A 20,789-nucleotide genomic window follows, 5' to 3' on the forward strand; every position below is an offset into this window, starting at 1 on the left:
GCCAACCGCAAATCCTCATAGGCGCATGGCAACTTTCCACCCCTTCCCTCGTCTGCCCTACGAGCTGCGGATGCAGATATGGGAGATGACTGTTGAACCCCGCGTGGTGAACACTGAAGTCCAGTACGACCGCAAGACCCGACAATTGCCTCTAACGACGTCCACGCCCATACCCGCTGTCCTCCAAGCATGCCAAGAAGCTCGAAATCACGGATTGTATAAGAGATGCTTCTCCGAGCTGGCTGTGCCTACCTACGGAGCGCAGTAAGTGATTGTTTTCCTTGAGACAAAATGATGCATGCTAAGTGGCGATGCGCACCGTAGATACATATGGGCTAATCTTGAAATCGACACCATCGATATTGGAAAGTCCTGTTTTGAGCACTTTGAGAAAGTCGCTGAGTCTATTCGCTACCTAAAGTTCTCCCGCGAAATGCAGGCAGAGTATTTCTACTACGGGGAAGTTAAAGACGTCCAAGACTTTGTCAACGCAAGGGAGATTTGGATCGTGCCTCTCGATGGACTCGGCTGCTGTATTGGAGCTACAGAAGAACACTATTGGCCTTGCGGCGAGGAAAACGTATACTATATTGACCCTGAGGATCCCGAACGAGTTTTCCGAGGCCCTGGTGGAGAATGGGAGATTGCTGATTTGTATGGACCCAAGGCTTCATGATATTGCGATGACCCCTCGTTGGCGAGCTTGCCGACGAGCCCCTGGGAAGTATCGCAATAACAAGAAACATGGACGAAAAGCCAAATGCGAAGACATCTGCTATCGTGGCGCCTTTGGCTTCGCCGGCGTACAAAACGGTAATGAATGTTAGTGCGGCAGCTAGGTTGGCGGGAGCTGGGCGAGTGATCAAACGAGCTGCGATAAGCCATGCACTGGCGATGAGGAGACGTTCTGCGGCGGAGATGGTGTTATCAACATCTTTAAGGCTGAAGAAAATCAAGAAGCTGTTTCCGCTACCACGTCTGCCACTGCCACTGCCACTGATACTGCATGTGAGAATGCATCTGACACTGCCTCTGCCGCCGCGGTCGTGTCTAGCGCTGCTGCCAACAAACTCGGTGGGATGATGATGATGAGTGGAGGCTTTTGGGGACTACGATATACGTTCTAGTCGATCAATTTCCTACTATTAGCTGTGGTGGTAGATACGCTGAGCGGTATAATCCATGTCCTAATCAAACGTGAGAGCGGAAGACGACGTCATTGCTTTTCGACACGGGCACGCTAAGCGTCGTTGGAATGTGTAGCCGGTTGACGCTAAGGACGAGGGTATAAAAGCATTCATTCTGTGATCTGGATGCTGTTACCTTATCACTTAAGCATCCACTCGTTTCTCCAAAAACAGGAAGTACCACAACGCATGATCGTGGACTCAAGAGAAACTAGTGCAGGATCCATGTGGCTATCTTCTTCGCTCGCCTCAACACAGTACTAAAAGGGTTCATATCTGATTTCTATGCTCCTCCCCTCCACTCTACCAAAAAGACTCAAAGTCCAAAACACACACCATGTTCGCTCATGTCGGTCGACCAGAGAGACCCGAGCAACCCCTCCATGACTCCAACATCACGACCTACGGCTACTAAAACCGCGACGAGTAGATCGCAATGTCTGTGTTGTCCTTCTTCCTTCTTTCCCAAAAATGAAAGAAATTTTCCTTACAAACTGGACACGACCGTCGCTTCCCCGGTGTATAAAACCACCACTTTCACTTCCTCCCTCCTTCATTCATCGACATACACCTCGTCACCTTTTCACCAAAAGTATACCCTGTTTTTTCCATGTGGTGCTTTTGTATCAAAATCTTTTTCGATAAATCAAAATGTTTCTGCTGTCTCTGGACTGCGCAACCAGAAATATTGACATGTCCAACCAATACCTGTCTTCCCGCTCTTTCCTCCAAAAACAAGCGTGGAATTCAAAATCTCTCACTTCAAGGCCATGCAATCCAGAACCAAAAGCTCACATCATAACAAAACATGTTGTTCGGCTTTGACTTAAACAAGACATCTAGAATATTATGATCTAGTCTCTCTTCTCCGCGAAAGTCTAAACACTAAGAGTCAATATTCATGCTCTATGATTGAGAATAACCAAAAGACATTTTTGAACGTTGCATGAAAGATTTTCCCGCTCAAACGAGAGATACATGGCACCATGCTTCTGCTTCCTCTTCCTCCAATACCGCACTTACTCGGCAAAACAAATCAATACAAATATCCACTTCAATCGAAAACTAGCATACCAGGCAGACGTGTGTGCCTCCAAAAACAACCTTGTGACCGGTCTATGTGTCCCTGGATCTTGTTCTCCCTCGTATACCGGATAGCGGGTCCAAATGATATGATTTCCTATCGCTTTCACATCACGAAGAGTAGCAAAATGCCTCAGAATGCTTGTCATGGCTGTGCCTCAACACACGAGCTTAGTGCATACTACGAAAATCAGAACAAAAGCCAGAACATTCTTGTTCCATGTTGTGTTGATAAGCAGCGTTGAGGAATACGTATGAGTTTGGTCGAGCTAAAAGCACCCTGCGGTGTGGTGTATACCTGCAGAGTGTACCGAGTACAGCTAGGGAATCCCGAAAAAAAGACATGTGACAGTCTTGCCGATGTGTAGTATCGTGGGGTACTATTTCGAGTAGATGATGCTGATCATCGTCATGGTCATTCCTCGTAATTGCTCGTATACGTCGATGGTCGTGGTCGTAATGTCTCGAGCTTTTTCATTTGACACAGATAAAGGGACAGTGGACTAGAAATTCATTGTGCCATTGATGTGTTTACAGCATTACGGTGCAGATCAGCGTACCGCCTCTATCGCAGCCCCACTAGCACTCAGCAGCCACGCTCTCTCAAATACAATCACTCTTCTTCGACCTCTTCACCGCAGCGCGATCGATCCTAGGGTCCAACCTATTCATCAGATCACTCTTATGAGGATTCGTCGTCGATCTTGGTTCGCCCCTCGTAGAGCTGGGTGGATCCACTCTTGCATCTTCAAATCACAGAACATTAGCATAAGCGTACGCCGAGGCTGCTGCGCGCTGAGCACCTTTACGAAAGACATGTGGCGAGCCACCTTCAACGAAAACATGCGACAGCCTGCGGAGAGTGAACTTACGGCTTCGGCGGCGAGATATGCGATGAAGTTCGTCGTCAGAGTCTGGCGAGTACCTTCCCGACTCTGCTGAGTTCTCAGAGCCGTCGTCGTACTGCGACGCGGGCTCTGTAGTAGCGCGGTTCGGAGGAGGATATTGTTCTGGTTCGACGTCTTCATCAAGCATGTTCAAGACGCTGCTTTGATGCGTAGGTTTCGGTTGGTGGTAGGAAGGTTCCGGTTGGCTGTAGCCGGGGCCACGAGCCGATACTTCGTCTGGCATATACGGTGTCGCCTGTTCGGGCGGGTCAAGCTTCTGAGCAGCCTCGAGACCTGAAGCGCCGCTGATTGAGCCACGGAGACGATGGATGTTGGGGTGATCCGTGTACTTCATCGACTCTTCGTCCGACCCGACCGTGAAAACAGGATCGAGCTTGTTCGCAGCCTCTAATCCGGACGAGCCGCCGATGGAACCGCGGTGTTCATGCGGAGGATTCGGGTCATGCTGGGATTCGTGTGGCGGGTGCCATGCGTCGTTGAAGCCTTGCGATGGCTACCATTCGGCAAAGTCTCTCTCGGCTATACAGCATCAGCATCAATTTGAGAAAGGTGCTGAGAAAAGGAGGTCGTGTAGTATGTGTAGTTATTCGGGATACTCAATCTCACCTGTGCCGTCTTTCTGCGCTGTATGAAGTAATGAACGAACATGAGCTGTGACGTCAGCGAGAACAAGTGGATGAAGATCGGTAGGTACGAGGAAAAGGGTATATTGATGTTGAAATGCTCAGTGTATCGTCTATCTACGCGTTTCGTAGCCCGTACCGCCAACTTTGGATGTAGGATCAGCGCGGTGGTCTACGTCCGAGTCGAAGCGCGGGTCCATCTTGTTGCCAACGTTTGTGGAATGCGGTCCAGCGTTTGTAGAGTCGGTCGCGGTACCTCTGTGGTCGAGGTCAGAGTCGTACCTGGGATCGACCTTGTTGCCAATGTTGGAGTTGTGCGAGCCGTAGTTTGTGGCCGTGGTGCCGGTCGTGTTCATGCGTTCGCGGTGGGCATCGGCGTCAGCAGGAGTGACACCGGCGTCGGCAGGGTGGCCTCGGTAGCCTCGATCCCACTCGTCGACTCCCTTATTGGCAATCTCCTGGTTCTTGGTTGCGCTCGCTTTATCGCCGCTCGCTTCGTCGACCATGGACATGGCATTGCCTCGGATGGCCTCGCCAGTTCCCTGGATATTGTTAGCATGAGTTTGATGTCGAGGTACCTCGAGAGATTGGAGTAAAGCGACGATGTTGAGCTATAGGCGCATGCATCGCAGCGATAGAACTGACTTACGTGAACCATGCCCACACCCTTGCGGATAGAGTCGCCGAGAGTCATGTTGGATATGTGGGTATTAGGTGTATTATGGATAGCAGTTGAGAAGCTTGTGTAGTTGTGGAGAGACGCGTATAGGTTGGTATATCAAGGTGTGTGTTGAGAGTAATCGTGAACAAGAAGCCAGGAGGGGTGCCGACATAAGTACTCGACGCGGGCAGTAGCTGCCACGCAACCTGCTTCTGGGTTTGCCATGATGTGCATCGTTTGCGCGTAGTTTGGGAAAGCGCATTGCGACATAGGCTCGACGATGTGATGTCATGCTCGGAATTTCAAGGACGCGCTGCCGGCAGGGCTGAACTAAGCCGCATTGGGGTTCCCACGCGTCGAGCATGACATCCGGCACGTTGCGGTGGGCTCCATGGCTACGAGGGCACCTCATACAAGGAAAAGACCTGAACGGATCTGGAGACTACATTGACATTAGGGCACCTACTTTGCAGGTTTATATGTTTATGTAGGCTGCAGACCTGTTTAGCTTTTTCCTAGGTTAACGTGAGGGCCTGTCATAGATGAATGCATCGAAACGGATACGGACGTCAGAACATTTGCACATGAAGTTGAATGATGATGTCTAGAGGTAACATGTCGGTCTCTGATGCCATTGTCAAGTCGATCATGCCACCCTGCCAACCACGCCCATACGCGCAGGCGGTAAAATGCTGTGTATTCGAGCTCTTGAAGTACATGAAATGATAAAGTGTTCTCATCCATTCACACTACAGAACTCGGCCAGAGCCACTTTGCCGTATCAGCAACCTGGTCAGGACGTGAAGAGTCATACTCCAACCAATCTCCACTCTCGGCATTGATACTTCAGTATGACCTATCAAATGTTCCCATTATGTGAAAGCGCTCCTCGGTAACAGAACTATCTCGACGCTGGAACATGAAAGCGGAAATCATTGCACCAAAGAGGCCAAATATGGGGATACTGAAATCTTATTCTCTCGAGGAGACTTTCGTAACGTTCATCATCATATATGTCTAGGCATGCGACTTTTCTGTCCTCAACTCCATGATCGCACCACCTCTAGACCGCGTCCATGTCACTGCCGTCCCCACATGCACATCCACCAACGCCGTTTCCCCGAGACCGGAATCATCGCCGCGTTGTCTGTTGGGAAGCCTCTTAGGCCTTGCCGGCGGTGTAAAAGTCCTCCAATGCTGTCTTTAGACGAGCCGACATAGTAACTTCTCCGGCACGAACCTTCGGGAAGTCAGTATATGTCTCATATGCACTCTGTATAGTCAAAAGCTTACCCAAACCCTCGGATCGTAGAACTGAGCGCTCAAGTCAGTGTCTGTTCCATATGTAGTCCATACAGAGTTACGTACCTTCTTATTTGGCTTGCCCGGGCCATCCGGGTTGCCAACCTGGGACATCAAGTAGTCCTTCTTGTTCAGGACGTAGTCGCGGACACCGGAGAGATAAGCCCATTGCATATCTGTGTCGAGGTTGACCTTGACGACACCGTATGAGATAGCCTGACGGAAGTCGTCGACAGAGCTGCCACTGCCACCGTGGAAAACCAGGAAGACAGGCTTGTCATCCTTGGCATTGGTCTTCTCCTTGACGAACTGTTGGTGCTTCTGGAGAAGCTCGGGACGTAGCTTGACGTTTCCTGGGGAGTAGACTCCGTGGACGTTGCCAAAGCCAGCTGCGATGGAGCTAGACGTGTGTCAGTGTTTGTCTCACTTGAAGGTAGTATCGAATTGCCATACAAGTACTTGGATACTTCAGAGAACTCTCGGTAAATGTCCTAGTAAAAGTCAGTCTGTGTCTCGTGATATTAGCGAGTTGGAGACTTGCGTAGATGTCCTCGGGTCTACATGTAGAGATTAGTACGGTTCTGCAGTGAAATATGTAGAGGCATTAACATACTGCGTGTAGAGGCTGTTGTTGTCGACGTCCTCGTTGTTGACACCGTCCTCTTCTCCACCGGTGATTCCGATTTCCATCTCGAGGAACTGCTTCATGGGAGCGGCGCGCTGGAGGTACTTCTTGGAAGTTTGGATGTTCTCCTCCTTGCTCTCTTCTGAGAGATCGATCATGTGGGAGCTGAAGAGGGGCACGCCTAAAGAGATACCAAGTCAGTAGTTGTCTCCGTGGACTTGGTACAGTCAGAACTTACCGTTGGCCTTGAAGAACTTCTCATCCTCATCGAGCATGCCGTCCAACCATGGCAGAAGCTTCTTGGCGCAGTGGTCGGTGTGGAGAACGACTGGGATGCCGTATGCGGGCGCAATGGCGCGGATGTAGTGGGCACCGGCGATGGCTCCCTGGATGGAAGCGCTCTGGTCCTTGTTGTCGACGCCCTTTCCGGCAAAGTATGCGGCACCACCCTGGCTCATCTGCAGGATGATGGGGGACTTCGAGTCGCGGGCGGCCTCGAGAGAAGCGACAACGGTCGAGGAGGAGGTGACGTTGATGGCGGGGATGGCGTAGCCCTCGGCCTGGGCGTGCTTGAAGAGGTTGTAGACATCCTCACCGTAGATGACACCGGTCCTAGAGAGGGGAATGTTAGCCTCAGCTCGCGATCATGCGAGCGGGGTCGATGTAACTTACTTGCCGTTGAGAACCTTGGAAGCCATGTTGGTTGTTGTATCGGGTATGTATTGGGTATGTGTTTGGGTGTGTAATGGAGAGTACAATTCAGTGTCTGGAATTGTAGGAAGGTGTGGTATGGAGAGAGAAGTTTGCGCAGTGTTGAGAGCTATCTAGTTAAAGTTCAAACATGGTAGTGGGGTTACCGGACCACAAAAACCACCCCGCTACTGTAATGACCGCAGCAGTGACGCAGCGCGCAGCGTCGCGCCAGCTTCCCTCACCCAAAGTCGACCTACCCGCGCTCGAGTAAAAGCAAACATCACCCCACAAAAGTCCCGATACGCTATATCCGATACCATGACCTTTGGTTTGTCAAATTCTTTTCACACCGTGATGGCGCTGCGCTGAATCACTGCACCCAACCGTGGGTGATGGCAGTGCGCAGTGACATGCGCCTGGTCTGATACACGATGATGCTTCACGGCCGCGCTCTGAAGTCATGGCGGGGCCGCTTTTGCTCGGCAGCGCGGAAGTAAAGTGGGCTGTCTTTTTCACATTAGCTCGGTGAAGCATCATCGCAGTCCACAGGTGACATGTTGTCCGAGTCTCGCCGCGAAACGCTATCACTTTACGCCTCGAATTACCGAGCCAGCCACTTCTTCCATGTTACTCAGCTCCGTCCAGGCATGCGCCAGGTCCCACCAATGAAGTCACTCTGATGATGCTGGATTGTACACATGTGCGATATCGTGATCGTGATTGAGGCGTTGTCTGATTTTTCCGATATGCGGAATTCTACGTGACATGGATGGCACAGGTATATCTTTACAGCGAGGCGGAGGGATCCTCGGAAGGTGTGGCCTGGGCCTCCAGATGTCCGAGGTTGGGGTCTGGGGCTCGTAACAGCCGGCTGCTGCAGCCTCATGATTCCGATGTCTTCGCTCTGACTCGGATGTTCCTCACCATAGACTCCTCTACGCCGGGTAACCGTATCTCCACCTTGAATGTGCCCAGCTGCTTCACACGCGATGTGTCTCCCTCCTCATGCCCTGAGAGGAACTTGACGTCCGCCTCGTTCAGTATTACGCGAGCCGCCTCGTCGTTGTGGGCGAGCGCTCCCCTTATGGTTGCTACCAGATCTGCAGTCGAGACAGATCCGTATATGGCGTCTACAGATGCCTTCTTGCCCATCGCGGCTGCAGTCAGGATGTCTGCCGCACCAGACGCACCCATGCGGTCTCTGGACTGGCTCTCTTGCTCGATCCGTTGGCGATAGAAGTCGATTGTGGGTGGTACGAAGGCGTCGAGGAGTTCCATAGATCGTTCAGGCTGTCCGTGTTAGTGTGCGTAGGAATGGCGGGTCGATATAAACATACGCTGAGCACGTTGATCTCAATCGGCCGCACGTAGTGTTTCGGCTGCTTCGCGAAGTCGTCCTCCTCTTCCTCGACCTCCTCCAGATTCAGTCGTACGCCATATGTGAAGTCACGGGCCATATCCACGTCCTGCGCCTTGAGCTGCTTCATCTGGATAGCGGGTACATAGTCGGCGACGCGTGCGGGAAACCATCGGTTGCGCATGAGAGATGGGTTGAGGGGAACATATGAGCCTTGATCGTATTAGCCATATTGACTGGTGATGTTTGCGGTCAATTTGACAGCTTCAGTGGCTTGCCAGAGCGCACATGTCAAACTTGTGCAATAGCTGCATCGTACCTGCGCGACCAAATCTTGGCACATCCTTCAGTAGCTTCACGATGATGTTGCGCTCTGCCTCCTTCGCCTTCTTGGAAATGCTGCGAGTCTGCTGGGACCCCCAGACGTCCAGATTCTGCCGCGTCACCCTCCGGATGCATGACGTGCACTGCGGGAGCAGCGTGGACGTCCTCAGCGAAGCCATTGCGCGTGTCGTGGTGAGATTGGATTAATCTCAAGAAAAATGCACGACGTCCACCAGATGTGGAGATCCTTGCGGCGGAGGGCGGAAGGTGCGAGTGGCCGGTGCTACTTGCCGTAGGCTCGGCATACTTTGCGCCCGCCTCACAAGCAAACGACAGATGACGGCCAGCGCAATATCCCAAGCTGGCCAGCAGTCGGACCATGGCTTCTGCAGCAGTCAGACACACCCTACGCCATTCCCATAGCATCTTCGCCGTACAACCTTAGCACGACCGAGCACAGTGTTCGCGACACCCTACACGACCCCAGTTTCCCCATCCAATCCGGCGGTAGCGGAAGTGACAAGCGCCGCAAGATGCCTGAGAAGCCCCTCACAATTGCAACCTACGCCGCAGGAGCCTCCCTCGCCGCCATTACCCTCGTCTATGTCTTTGGCCCGACGTATTTCCTCGACGACGACGCAAATGCAGCCAGCGGCAAGAAGAAGGGCGTCGTCGGCCTCAGCAATGCCGCGAATGACTGCTTCATCAATTCAGTGCTGCAGGCGCTTGCGGGCTTACCAGACCTGCGCATATATCTCATAAGAGAGACGCATAGGCGCATGCTCGACGGACCCGAAGTTTATGATGTGGACCCTGAAAGACTCAACGCCGAGACAGGGACCGCGAGGCCCGCAAAGCTAGAGGGTCTGCAGCGAGGCATCCTCACCCATGGACTCAAGGAAATTCTCGACCGGCTGAACGAGCGACCCATATACAAGAAGACCATATCTCCCCAGCCCTTTATTCGATCGCTCGAGCACGCTTTCGGCACCCGCATTAGCCGGCAACAGCAGGACGCGCAGGAATTCCTCCAGATTGTCACCGAGCGCCTATGCGACGAGTACCACGCCGGCGGAAAGGCCAGGCGGCAGGCTACACGGGCAGGCGCCACAATCATAACCGAAGACGGCGCATCGGAAAGGAGGGACATTGAACGTCAGTTCGGCGCAGCACCCCCTGAGGGTTCTGGTAGCCATGGTGTAGAAGAGCCGGAGGACGATGAAGCACCCGCGGATGAGGAGGGCTTCCCGTTCGAAGGCAAGATCGAATCGCAGATTGAGTGCCAGACATGTCACTTCAAGCCGAAGCCTTCCGTATCGACCTTTGTCACCCTGACACTCAACGTACCGCAAGCCTCCTCCACCTCCCTCAACGCCTGTCTCGACGGCATGCTCAAGGTTGAATACATAGACGACTTCAAGTGCGAGCGCTGTCGGCTGGAACATGCGCTGAGGAGCAAAGACCACCAGCTCTCGCGAGCCACCGATTCGGATGCACAGGCTCTTCTACAATCAGACATCGCGAAGATCCGACAAGCATTAGAGGACGATCCTGAGAACCCGCCTGAGGGCGTTGAGCTTCCGGACTCGAGCCAGGCACCCAAGCGTCGCATAGCGCGCCACATGTATATCTCGCAATTCCCCAAGGTTCTTGCGATACATTTGTCGCGCTCGACGTTCGCCATTGGCGCTGCCTCGACGAAGAATTTGGCGAAGGTCGCCTTCCCTGAAGCTTTGCCATTAGGCGGAATACTACACCGGAAGAACTACCGTCTTCTTGGAATGGTCACACACAAGGGCAGCCATAATAGCGGTCACTACGAATCCTTTCGTCGTCAAGTCCAGCCTCTTCCGTTCTCCACGAACGCGACACTTGGTACTGAAGGCGCATACAGCCGGCAAGCCAGCCCATACCCGTCAGCAGCACCATCGGTAGCGCCCTCAGCCGTACAAAGTCCGCGCATATCAGCACTCAATCTTCCCAACACCATCGACCGCGGGTCACCAGTCCCGTCCACACCCACACTTAATTCCCCCTCAACTCGGTCGCTGTCCTCACAAGAGACCATGCCTGCGCCCTCAAGAGGGCCAGCACCAACTTCCGCACCGCGCATGTCCGAGTCTGATCCACTACAAATGGCATCCTCTTCCACCGAAACAGGCACCGGCAGCGATTCATTGTCCCGTACGAGGAGTGTACGATCACTGAAGGAGCGTGCATCAGAGAAAGCGTCATCGATAAAGGAGTCGAATCCTCTGCGGCGGAAGTCAAAGAAGACGAGCAATAGGTGGTGGCGTATAAGCGACGACAAGATCAAGGAGAATAAGACATCCGAAGTCTTGAACATGCAGAAGGATGTGTATTTGCTGTTTTATGAGTTGAACAAAGTCTGAGCTACTTTCAAGTGGCCATTGTACAAAGGGATGATGGGTATGCGGCACTGCATCTTTGCGCAATGCTAGTGATGACGGTGTAGCAGAAAAGCCTGCATTAGATATCACTCGCTATGGAAGCGAGACACGAATGAAGAACGTGTAACATAATGCAACTCGAGCGAACTATAACATTGATCAGGTTGTTTCGCCATACCAGACCGTATGCGAACTTCCCCAAACCACTCACGTTGGCAATGCGCCGTGAATGCTACCTCTGTCTCGTGGCTTTATCAGCGATGATATCATTGGTCAGACCCCACGTGGCCCTCCTTCCCCAACGATAACCACCAATGGTCAGGATGCCCAGCCTGCAATGCAACGACATCGATGCTACGCTCGTAGTTTAACACCACACACCCCTCATCTGTGCTGACCGGTCACCTGGGAAGGGAATCGCAACACACATCTGCTCATCCTTAGGCCTTTCGGATCGCTCAAAACGCGCCCATTCACCACGGGTAGACCAAGACTAGCAGGCACAAAAGTACGAGCACTTTTGAATCGATTCTAGCACCAAGCGGTCTTTCATCAGGCTCCTCAATTTGCATTCAGATTTCGAGCAACGACAGTCATAGCGACCAGCTTATGTACTGTAGCAATCTCTAAAATTACTTTAAACCGTTCCTTCCTCATCATAATCCAAGCTTCAACCGATATAAGCGACATGCCAAGCCTCGAAGCAGACGAGAGCGCCTTCCTCCAGGCCGAAGGAAAGCAAACTTTCACCAGCCCACCCCGCGTCCTCATCATCGGCGCAGGGAGTCGCGGCACAGCCTACGCTGAAGCCGCACAATCTTCAATTAACTCCATCATCACAGCAGTATGTGAGCCCAATGGTTACAAACGCACTGAGTTTGGTCGCAAGTTCATCTGGGGTGACGGAGGTGAGGCCAAAAATCACCAAGCATTCCGCGGTTGGAAGGAATGGAAAGAGTACGAGATGAAGAGAAGAGATCAGGAAAGTGCTGGTCATGACGTGGAGAAGGGCATCAATGCAGTGTTCGTATGTGTACTGGATGAGATGCATGAAGAGGTCGTCTGCGGTATCGCAGATATGGGCGTGCACATCTCGTGCGAAAAACCGATGAGTACGAGATTGGAGAGTTGCATGAGGATGTACAAGGCACTCAAGGCACCGGTCGGTACAGGCGAGGCAAAAGAGACGATCTTCGGTATTTGCCATGTGTTGCGGTACTCGCCGCACAACATGTTGCTGAGACATCTGGTACTGGAAAAGGATGTCATTGGTGATGTGTTGAGCATTGAGCATGTTGAGCCTGTTGGTTGGTGGCATTTCAGTCACTCCTACGTCAGGTACGATATCTACATTCATTCTTGTCAATCTCCATGCTGACGAACGCAGGGGTAACTGGAGGAAAGAATCCAAAACTGCGCCATCTCTTCTCACAAAGTCCTGCCATGACATCGACTTCCTTATGTGGATGCTCTGTTCGCCTGGTCCAAACACTGAGAATGCGACACCTCATCTTCCATCACACATCACGTCTACTGGGTCTCGTAACTTCTTTCGCAAAGATCGGAAGCCGAAAGCAGCTGGCTCAGCTACGAATTGCCTATCTTGCGCGTATGAGCCAGACTGTGACTATAGTGCGAAGAAGATATATCTCGAGAGACACCTGGACAACGGCAACGCAGATTGGCCAGTCAAGATTGTGAACCCTGAGATCGAAGACATCTACAAGACTTCCGGTAAAGAGGCAGCTGGGAAGCAGCTTCTCAAAGATCTGACTGAAGACTATAGCAGTGAGACATCAATCGGTGAAATTGAACAACGCCCGTGGTTTGGTCGATGCGTATGGGAGTCGGACAACGACGTATGTGACGACCAGATGGTCACGATCACCTGGGATGATGATCCAGTCGCAAATGACGATGATGGCCTACCTATGCTGCATGGCCGAGGAGCAAAGACTGCCCAATTCCACATGATCGCCTTTACAGAGAAGCAGTGCGAACGGCGGGGTCGCATCTACGGCACCAAGGGTGAGATTGAGTACGACAGCACCAACATCAAAGTGCACAACTTTTCCACTGGGCAAACCAAAACTCACAGCCCTCATCTCGCAGGCGGCGGTCACGGGGGCGGAGACGAGGGGCTTGCGCGACAATTCCTCATGGCGGTTAACGCTGTAGACTCTGGCGCCATGCCCGCGTCAGACGCCCAGCGGAAGTATCTCGGATGCGGCCTTGAGGAAGCGTTCCGGAGCCATGCCATGGTCTTCGCAGCCGAAGACGCTCGAACGAAGCGCCAGGTGATCGACTGGAAGAAGTGGTGGACCGAGTCGGTGGAGTCGCAATTACACGAGCGGTAACTACCTGGCATGATGACAGTTCAGGCGGGCAAGGAGAGTACGACGGGTAGTTTCTTTTCGGTCGCCGAAGATGACGGCAACTGTACGTAGGCGCCTAGATCAAGGCATGACCATCATGACATCGGATGAGGCTCTTGCGAAGCTCATGAAACTGAAATGAGGGCTGCCAAACCTCGCGCCAATCCGCTGTCAGCGCTCGATGAAGCAATACTAGCCCCAGGCACGTTTGACAGTTAAGCTCCGCTTTCAGGCAATTAACGGCCATTTCCCAGCCGGTTTCGGCTCGTCTGGGCTATATTTGGTGATCATGCTAAAGGCTAATACTTCCGCTTAGGGGTGGATATGGGCGCTTAATAGACCATGAGGCTCAAGGAAGACTATGGGTAGGGCTGGAAAATTTCTCCACGAGAGCGTTTCCGGGTGCAACGTTTGATAGTATGGGCGCTTGGATTGGCAGACGGGCTGGGGCCAGTCAGATTGCCCGGTTTGTGGTACATTGGACGAGAACGACACTCGCGCTGTCTTCGGGAGCGTCCGAACGTCAGTTTGCGCTGCTTCGTAGGTCATGCTCAAGACGCCGCTGGGGCTGTGCACAGAGTCGAAGTCGCACGCATGGCATGGCGGATGCCAGCGCAGCAGGTGGGCGAGGCCCGAGACCCGGAAGAAACTTGCTTGACAACAACGCGGTGAACGCGTCGACGTGTGGGCGGTCTAGGAAGCGTGTTATAGTCGTGAATTGACTCTCTCCGCCCATTGTGAGTCACTCGTTCGTGCATGGCGGGCATGCGGGAAGACGCATATCGCTCCGCAGAAACGAAACGCTGGAGCGCCGTGGTCCAATCAAGCCCCTCTCGTCCATCGATGACTCTTAACGGGCTGCAGCTGCCCCACGCAGCGCGGGACCCAGCACGGACGACACGGCAGGCGCTAAGCGGACAACACCACGCCCGTCGATTCGTCCCTTCGCGCTGCCAACGTCAAACTGCCGCCCCAGCGCCCATCGAGAAAAGTCCCTCAGTGTACTACGACACTAGAACTCTGCTATGCGGCGCCGAGGCTGCCGGTTTCAGGTTATCCAACCGCCCCATGTGCAGGCGCGTCGCTGGCCCGCTTACCGCTTCGGTATACCACTTCATCGCGGCAGCCATTGACAGCGCAGCATTCCATGCCGCCATACTACATCGAGTATGCAACGCTGCAAGAATAGCAGACCCAGAGTCGTTCGCTAGCCACGTACTCGCCCAAGCCAAGCAGCAGCCACGCTATGTTTCAGACGCCTTGTGAGGCTCGAATGCTGTAGAAGGATGCTCTGATACTGCCGCCAGACCGCCAGAACGTAGTCTACCGGTCCAAGTCCCCGGGTGCTGGCCCTTCGATGGATCGTGTTTCAGATGTTTTAGCGCGAAGTGGGCGTTGGTTCTCGTGTCTCTACGCGGGGAACAGTAAGGATAAGAAGTCTGTCTGCGCCGCAATCAGCCAGTCCATCAGCTTCTTCAAGCACTTCATTTAGAGCACTGCCCGACGAGTCGATCGTGTCTCATTTCCTTTCTTTCTCCATCTTTTGCGCTTTTGTCTTAGACACCTAGAGCTGGCCTCTTCTATTAATCGCTATTCGATAATCTCTTCCTGTTACTATTCTCAGTCTTCACAGCGTAAGTCACTGCTTCTATTCTCGAGTTGATTCATTGGTGCTGATTGGAAGTAGTCTGGTAGCTTCACATCATTCATCATGTACAGCCGTCAAACAACACCCCCGACTGCTCCCTTCAACTACATCCCGGGCAGCGTCGGCTCGGACGTCACATACTACTCCCAGGCCTCATCGCCGGAACCTCACATCTCTGGGCCTACTCCCCCACGGTCACCAGTTCGCCAATATGGACCTATTCTTCTCCCCAAGGTCCGTATGCAAGATCAGGTTGCCGAGCCCACCAGTGGTCCCATCAGACATCGCAGGACGACGTCTACTTCTTCCAGTATCGGCTATGCCTACAGCCCATACTCACGGCCAGCCTCGATGGCGCGCCGTGGATCCAGTCCTTTCAACCATAACATGCACAACGTTCACAGCCAGTTGACTTCTCCTGTGTCAACTGGTTCCTCATACGACTTCAACCTCTCTACCCTCAACTCTCCCATCACATTCGCACAGCAGCCTGAGCTTCCTCGTCGATCCTCATACATCGGATCGCAATCTCGCTCCACTTCAGCTAGCCGAGCCCGCCATGATCGCTCCGCCTCTGCTGGAAGTGTTGATGAGCAGGTCATCAGCCGGTACGGCTTCCCCACCTACCGCAACATGCCCAGCTATGTCACTGCTTCAAGTGCGCCTCAGTCGAACTTGAGCCTCGTTACTTCCCTTCCTTCTTCCTACTCCTCGGTTCAGGACATGCCTAGCTTCACCTCCACCTGCTCGCAAGACTTCACTATTCCAGAGTTCGAGGCTGCTCCAGCTGTGCAGTACCCCTCCTTCACCGAAGTCAGCTTCGACAGCTTCCAGCAAGTCCCTGCTACGTCGTCTTTGGTTGAGTATCTCTCTTCTGCCAACCCCTCCCCATCTCTTGTTCGCCGCGTCACTAGCGCACCACGCGGCATCAACAACCACTTCTGGTGGGACATCCGCAACCTTCGCAGCTGGGAGGACTTCAACATCACCACCATCAAGTCCATCCCCTCGGTGCTTCCTCTTCTTGAGGTGCCTGTTCCAGCCAACTACCTTCCCCAGCCTTGCCGTCAGAACCTGCAGCCAGAGAACGAGTCCGCGCTCCAAGACATCTGCACCAACTACTACGCCAACAAGGTCAACGCCGCTCTCAAGGTCGCTCAGGGCAACTCACACATGGTCATGCGCTCCATCAAGCCCGTCGCCGGCCAACGCACGCAACCAGAGTTTGTCTCCAACTACCCCTCCGACTATGAGAAGACTCTCTTCGGCGACAGCCGTGGCCGCGTCGTCGGTCTCGTCAAGTGCTACGACCAATGGAACACCGGCATGCGCAGCGAGTCACCACCTAAGCAAGTCCTCTACCTCCAAGGTCTCGCTCACCTCCACCGCGTGATGCGCGAGCACGGTTGCCGCTACGGCTTCATCATGACCGAAATCGAGCTCCTCTGCGTCCGCTGCGGCGGCCCATCCTCCTTCTCCACCCCCGACCCCACAACCGTCAACGCCCAAGCCGGCGTCCCCATCTACGGTTACCTTGAAACTTCCGCCCCTATCCGTCTCTCCACATCCGGTTCCCACCCTGAGACCGGCGACATCCAACTCACCGCCGCCCTTGCTCTCTGGTACCTCCACATGCTCGCCAAGGAGAATCCCTTCGAGGGCATGGGTACCTGGCGCATGGACGTCGGCGGCCCTGCGGCGCTGACGAGGCAAAACTACCTTGAGAAGGATGCCTGGATTCCTAAGCCGCAGCTTGGCGAGAAGAGGGAGGCTAAGAGGGTGCGGGGATGGGTATTCCCTGATGAGCCGCTCAGCAAGAGGGAGTGTGGTAAGGGCAAGAGGGGTAAGAGTATTGGTTAAGAGATGGGTTTGGTCATGGGTCATGGGTCATGAGGTTTGGTTATGAGGTATGAGGTATGATGGGACGACGGGATGGGACATGAAAACATCAGCTGCTGGTCAGCATAAGCTCTGCTTCTTTCTTGCATTGAGCGGCGTTTCTTTCTTGGGTTTAGCAGCATTGCACGGCGTTTTTTGATTGGGTAGCATTTACATGGCGCGCATTATTTTACAGATCATATAGTATCTATACTCCTAGTTCAGAAGCAATGGTATCTCTCACCATCAATATTTCGGTTTGCATGCTTGGTGTGGCTGGTGTGACTGGCGCTTCCGTGTTGGTGCTGAAGGCTGAGCCTTGGGTCTGTGACGCGCATCACGTGTGCCGGCTTTTGGGATGAGTCTTTGGGGTATAAATACTGCGCGGGATTGTGGTACGGAGACTTCTTCATTATACTTCCTATTCTGCTTTTCCAAAACCACAAGAAGTGGTCATCATGAGATTTGGCTCCTTCCTCCAAAAGAAGCCTTTGTACGGAACATGACTGTCCTCTTCTCTTCAAAAACACCCCTACAAGCCTCTGATGGCTGCGACTCTGCCAAATCCACTGTCACATTACCAAAATTGAGCTTTATCCCCTTCCATGGAGACGGAGAATCCGAGCAGTCCTAAAAACACCAAAGATCAACTTTATGGTTTTCTGTCCTGCCTTCTCGCTTCCAAAAAAACATACATCAACTTATAATATGTTCGGCGGACTCTCAAAAATGCTGGTTTTCGGAGTCATGTGTCTGTGCTCTCTCCGTCGAGCATATAAAACATCTCTCGGCCTCTCTGTGTTCTTCCCTTCTTTATTACATTGTTTCATCAAAATACCAAAGACTATTTACGAAAACTTCATGGAGAACTCCGCTATTCAAATACCAGAACAAAACGAACATGTCGTTTTCTCCTCTCGTCTTCTCCATCACGCTCTTCCACCAAAAACATTTGGGTATGGCGATATGAGAGCCCTGCGGTTCAAACAGCAACAGCGCTAGCAACATGCTGTTCTCCTCGTCTCCTCTTCCGAGCAAGCAAAATGTTCACCTTTGACTTCTTTGAAAACCCAAAAAACGGGAAGCATCGACGACATGGAGAGATTCAGCGGTCCGAACAACAACAGTGCGAGCACCATGTCGCTGTCTCTCTTGTCTTTGTCCAGAAAGGGCGGCGTGCAACTCGCATGTCCGCGAAACCCGAAGTTAGGAGCCAGACATACTATGAGAGATTCGGTGGTCTAAACAACAGCAACACTAACAACATGTTGTCCTCCTCTTCTTCCTCAGAAATAAGCGATCAACGTCAAGAGTCATGAACACCGAAATTGCGTGCGGTCCAGCATATGACGAGGTTCGGCGGTCCAAAAAAACCAAACGTCAGCGCAATGATGTCTTCCTCTTTTTCCCCCAGAAAGATAGTCAATCAGTTCCCTCTTTTTAAAATTTAAAATGAGCAGACCATGTTCGTATAAAAAGTTGTTCCGACCCAAACAAGATGGATAACGCTATTATGTTGTCTCCCTCTTCTTTCCGCGAGTCCAAAACGACGGGCATTGTGTCTATGATCTGCCTGGTGCGACTAGAATTATGAAGGCAGTGTGCACATGTTCGCTGGAGAACGAGGCGAAGAAAATCGTCACTGGGAGTGACGTATGGCGTTGGCGTCTGGCTGTTCTTTCGACCAAAGATGGTTATAAGAAGCTGTGATGTCGGCACTGCTCGTTTTGCCTGCCATACATTTGATCACCCGAAAGTACATGGACGATATCGCATGTCTGGTGGCGCCCGCTCGACGCCTATATAAATTCCTCACTTCTCTCAGATTCTGGCTTTCCATATTACTTTCGCTCTTCTTTTCTCTAAAAGGGCTTTGGCGGCCCTGTCATGTGCCTTTCGGCCGCTTCAAAACATTGACGGGCGCATCAAATGGTGTGCCGTGCGGAGTCTGAATCTCCAAAATCAGAGATGAGGTTGTTATGACCGAGAAACTGGAATCGACGGGTCCATGCGAGTGCGCCGAAGAAGCGCGTACTTTCCGAAAACAGATAACCACCCCTGGCATGACGCTGTAGTGCTGTCCGTCTTTCGACATGACGAGAAATCACCAAAAGAAAAAACTGTTGTTGATGTTGACTGTTCTAAAATATCGCAACCTACAAGGCATGTTCGAGAAAGAGGCGTTGCGTCTCTCCACTATCCGAGTCGAAGAACGACCGTGCGCCTATGGGCTATATAACCACCCTCCAGATCACTTCTTCCCTTGTTCATCCTACATCCTCATCTAGAGGACTCTCAAAAAACCTGGTTAAACCGACTGATGTTCTCTTCTGCGTCTTTGCTTTCTCCAAAACCCAGACCGGTCTTCGTGATGACGTGGCTCGGTCTGCTCTTCTTCCACCATATCAATACCCCTACCTCATGGTACTAAAAGCACATTAAAGAGCATTAATGTCTTCTCGGTCTCGGTCTCTCTTCAAGAATTACGAGACTATATTCTTGTGGAGTAGATCGGGCGCTTGTTTCTCTCAAAAGCTTACAACAACGGCCCATGCCTCCTCGAGAAGCGTACTTGGGATATACGCCCGATTTCTTCGTTCTTCGCGGAGCGAGTGGAAAGATCTCAGCAACATGTCATGAGCCCCCAGACGCGTGCGATGGCGCGCTAGCATCCGTCCATCGGGGTGCGCATAAATACCGTGTCTGTCAGCCCTTTCTCTCTTCATCATTTGTATCCTCGACAGAGTCACCAAAACAAGTTGGAAAGGAATTGATGGCTGCGTCCGTCGCCTTCCTCCAAAATCTACGCTTCGAATATACGATGACACAGTCTTCCAACAACTCTGAAAAGAGATGTCGAGCGCATCACACCATGCGCGAGTCGGTCGGCAGCCTAAAAATGCAGCTATCCGCTCGATGGAACTGTACGCATGCATGAAGCAGGCCATGTTGGGTGCTGCTGCCAAGAGGGACAAGTATAAAAAAGCCTGCTTCTCCGTTGTAGTTCTTACTGCATTACCTACACTCCAGTGTGTTCCAAATCGAAAGAGCAAGCTCGCGATGGAGAAGGACCCTTTGTTCGACCTGAAATGAAAACGTCATCAAGTTCATGTGCATGACTGTCTCGTTGGGTGTTCGAGTTGCCAATTCTAAGTACGGGCAACAGAAAATCATGCAGCTGTTCGGTAATGTTGCTCATAGCCATGCTATTCCGTATCTTTGAACGAAACACATCAAAAGGCCACGCCCTTACTTCCATGACCAGTTCTTGGCTCACCTCTATTGTATAAATCTTCTGTCGCCGGATTCGTGGAAACCTCGCTCATACAGTCTTCCCACTCCTTCGGCTCAAAAAACAAGGCGACACCATAACATGAGTGTTCGGAGTATTTTCTCCAAATATTCGGGGTCAAGGTCGTGATCGTGCCTGTTTCTCCGGCATCGGTTGCAGAAGTTAGGGTCTGTCGCTGGTGATCTTTGAAGTCGTCATTCTGTTAAGAATTATTGGCATACCACGATGGCATAAGAGTGGAACGTATCAATGAAGCTTGCTTATGCTTTACCGGCGCACCGTGATTCCATTCACGTAGTCTCTCGGCTCATGTTTGGGTTGTTCTTGTGTTCTCCAATAAAGGAATGTGGTAGTCATGGTTTTGTCGATTGCGCGCTCGTTTTGGAGCTCCAGGAAAGCAGATGTATCATGCTGACATGTCG

At 52.3% G+C, this 20,789-nt stretch overlaps 7 protein-coding genes across 7 annotated transcripts; 4 read left to right on the plus strand and 3 right to left on the minus strand.

The window, feature by feature from the left end:
* Positions 1-25: 25 nt before the first annotated feature.
* Positions 26-676, plus strand: J4E86_002749 (uncharacterized protein; the record flags this gene model as incomplete). Its single annotated transcript, XM_051443307.1, has 2 exons — positions 26-264; positions 325-676. 2 exons carry the CDS (start codon positions 26-28, stop codon positions 674-676), a joined length of 591 nt encoding a protein of 196 aa, XP_051304802.1.
* Positions 677-3,023: 2,347 nt separating this feature from the next.
* On the minus strand, positions 3,024-4,495 carry J4E86_002750 (uncharacterized protein; the record flags this gene model as incomplete). The annotated part of the gene is made up of 3 exons (XM_051443308.1): positions 3,024-3,661; positions 3,923-4,343; positions 4,451-4,495. The coding sequence occupies 3 exons, from the start codon at positions 4,493-4,495 to the stop codon at positions 3,024-3,026; spliced, it is 1,104 nt and encodes a 367-aa protein (XP_051304803.1).
* A 1,129-nt stretch (positions 4,496-5,624) lies between these two features.
* On the minus strand, positions 5,625-7,087 carry J4E86_002751 (uncharacterized protein; the record flags this gene model as incomplete). The annotated part of the gene is made up of 6 exons (XM_051443309.1): positions 5,625-5,702; positions 5,756-5,776; positions 5,831-6,164; positions 6,378-6,570; positions 6,628-7,001; positions 7,062-7,087. The coding sequence occupies 6 exons, from the start codon at positions 7,085-7,087 to the stop codon at positions 5,625-5,627; spliced, it is 1,026 nt and encodes a 341-aa protein (XP_051304804.1).
* Positions 7,088-7,964: 877 nt separating this feature from the next.
* J4E86_002752 (uncharacterized protein) lies at positions 7,965-8,942 on the minus strand (the record flags this gene model as incomplete). Its single annotated transcript, XM_051443310.1, has 3 exons — positions 7,965-8,372; positions 8,420-8,652; positions 8,759-8,942. The coding sequence occupies 3 exons, from the start codon at positions 8,940-8,942 to the stop codon at positions 7,965-7,967; spliced, it is 825 nt and encodes a 274-aa protein (XP_051304805.1).
* Positions 8,943-9,296: 354 nt separating this feature from the next.
* On the plus strand, positions 9,297-11,156 carry J4E86_002753 (uncharacterized protein; the record flags this gene model as incomplete). Its single annotated transcript, XM_051443311.1, has 1 exon — positions 9,297-11,156. One exon carries the CDS (start codon positions 9,297-9,299, stop codon positions 11,154-11,156), a length of 1,860 nt encoding a protein of 619 aa, XP_051304806.1.
* Positions 11,157-11,862: 706 nt separating this feature from the next.
* Positions 11,863-13,531, plus strand: J4E86_002754 (uncharacterized protein; the record flags this gene model as incomplete). Its single annotated transcript, XM_051443312.1, has 2 exons — positions 11,863-12,512; positions 12,562-13,531. The coding sequence occupies 2 exons, from the start codon at positions 11,863-11,865 to the stop codon at positions 13,529-13,531; spliced, it is 1,620 nt and encodes a 539-aa protein (XP_051304807.1).
* Positions 13,532-15,260: 1,729 nt separating this feature from the next.
* J4E86_002755 (uncharacterized protein) lies at positions 15,261-17,057 on the plus strand (the record flags this gene model as incomplete). Its single annotated transcript, XM_051443313.1, has 1 exon — positions 15,261-17,057. One exon carries the CDS (start codon positions 15,261-15,263, stop codon positions 17,055-17,057), a length of 1,797 nt encoding a protein of 598 aa, XP_051304808.1.
* Positions 17,058-20,789: the final 3,732 nt, after the last annotated feature.

The sequence above is a fragment of the Alternaria arbusti genome, assembly GCF_024043155.1.
Source record: "Alternaria arbusti strain BMP 1465 chromosome Unknown scaffold_3, whole genome shotgun sequence".
NCBI lineage: Eukaryota > Fungi > Ascomycota > Dothideomycetes > Pleosporales > Pleosporaceae > Alternaria > Alternaria arbusti.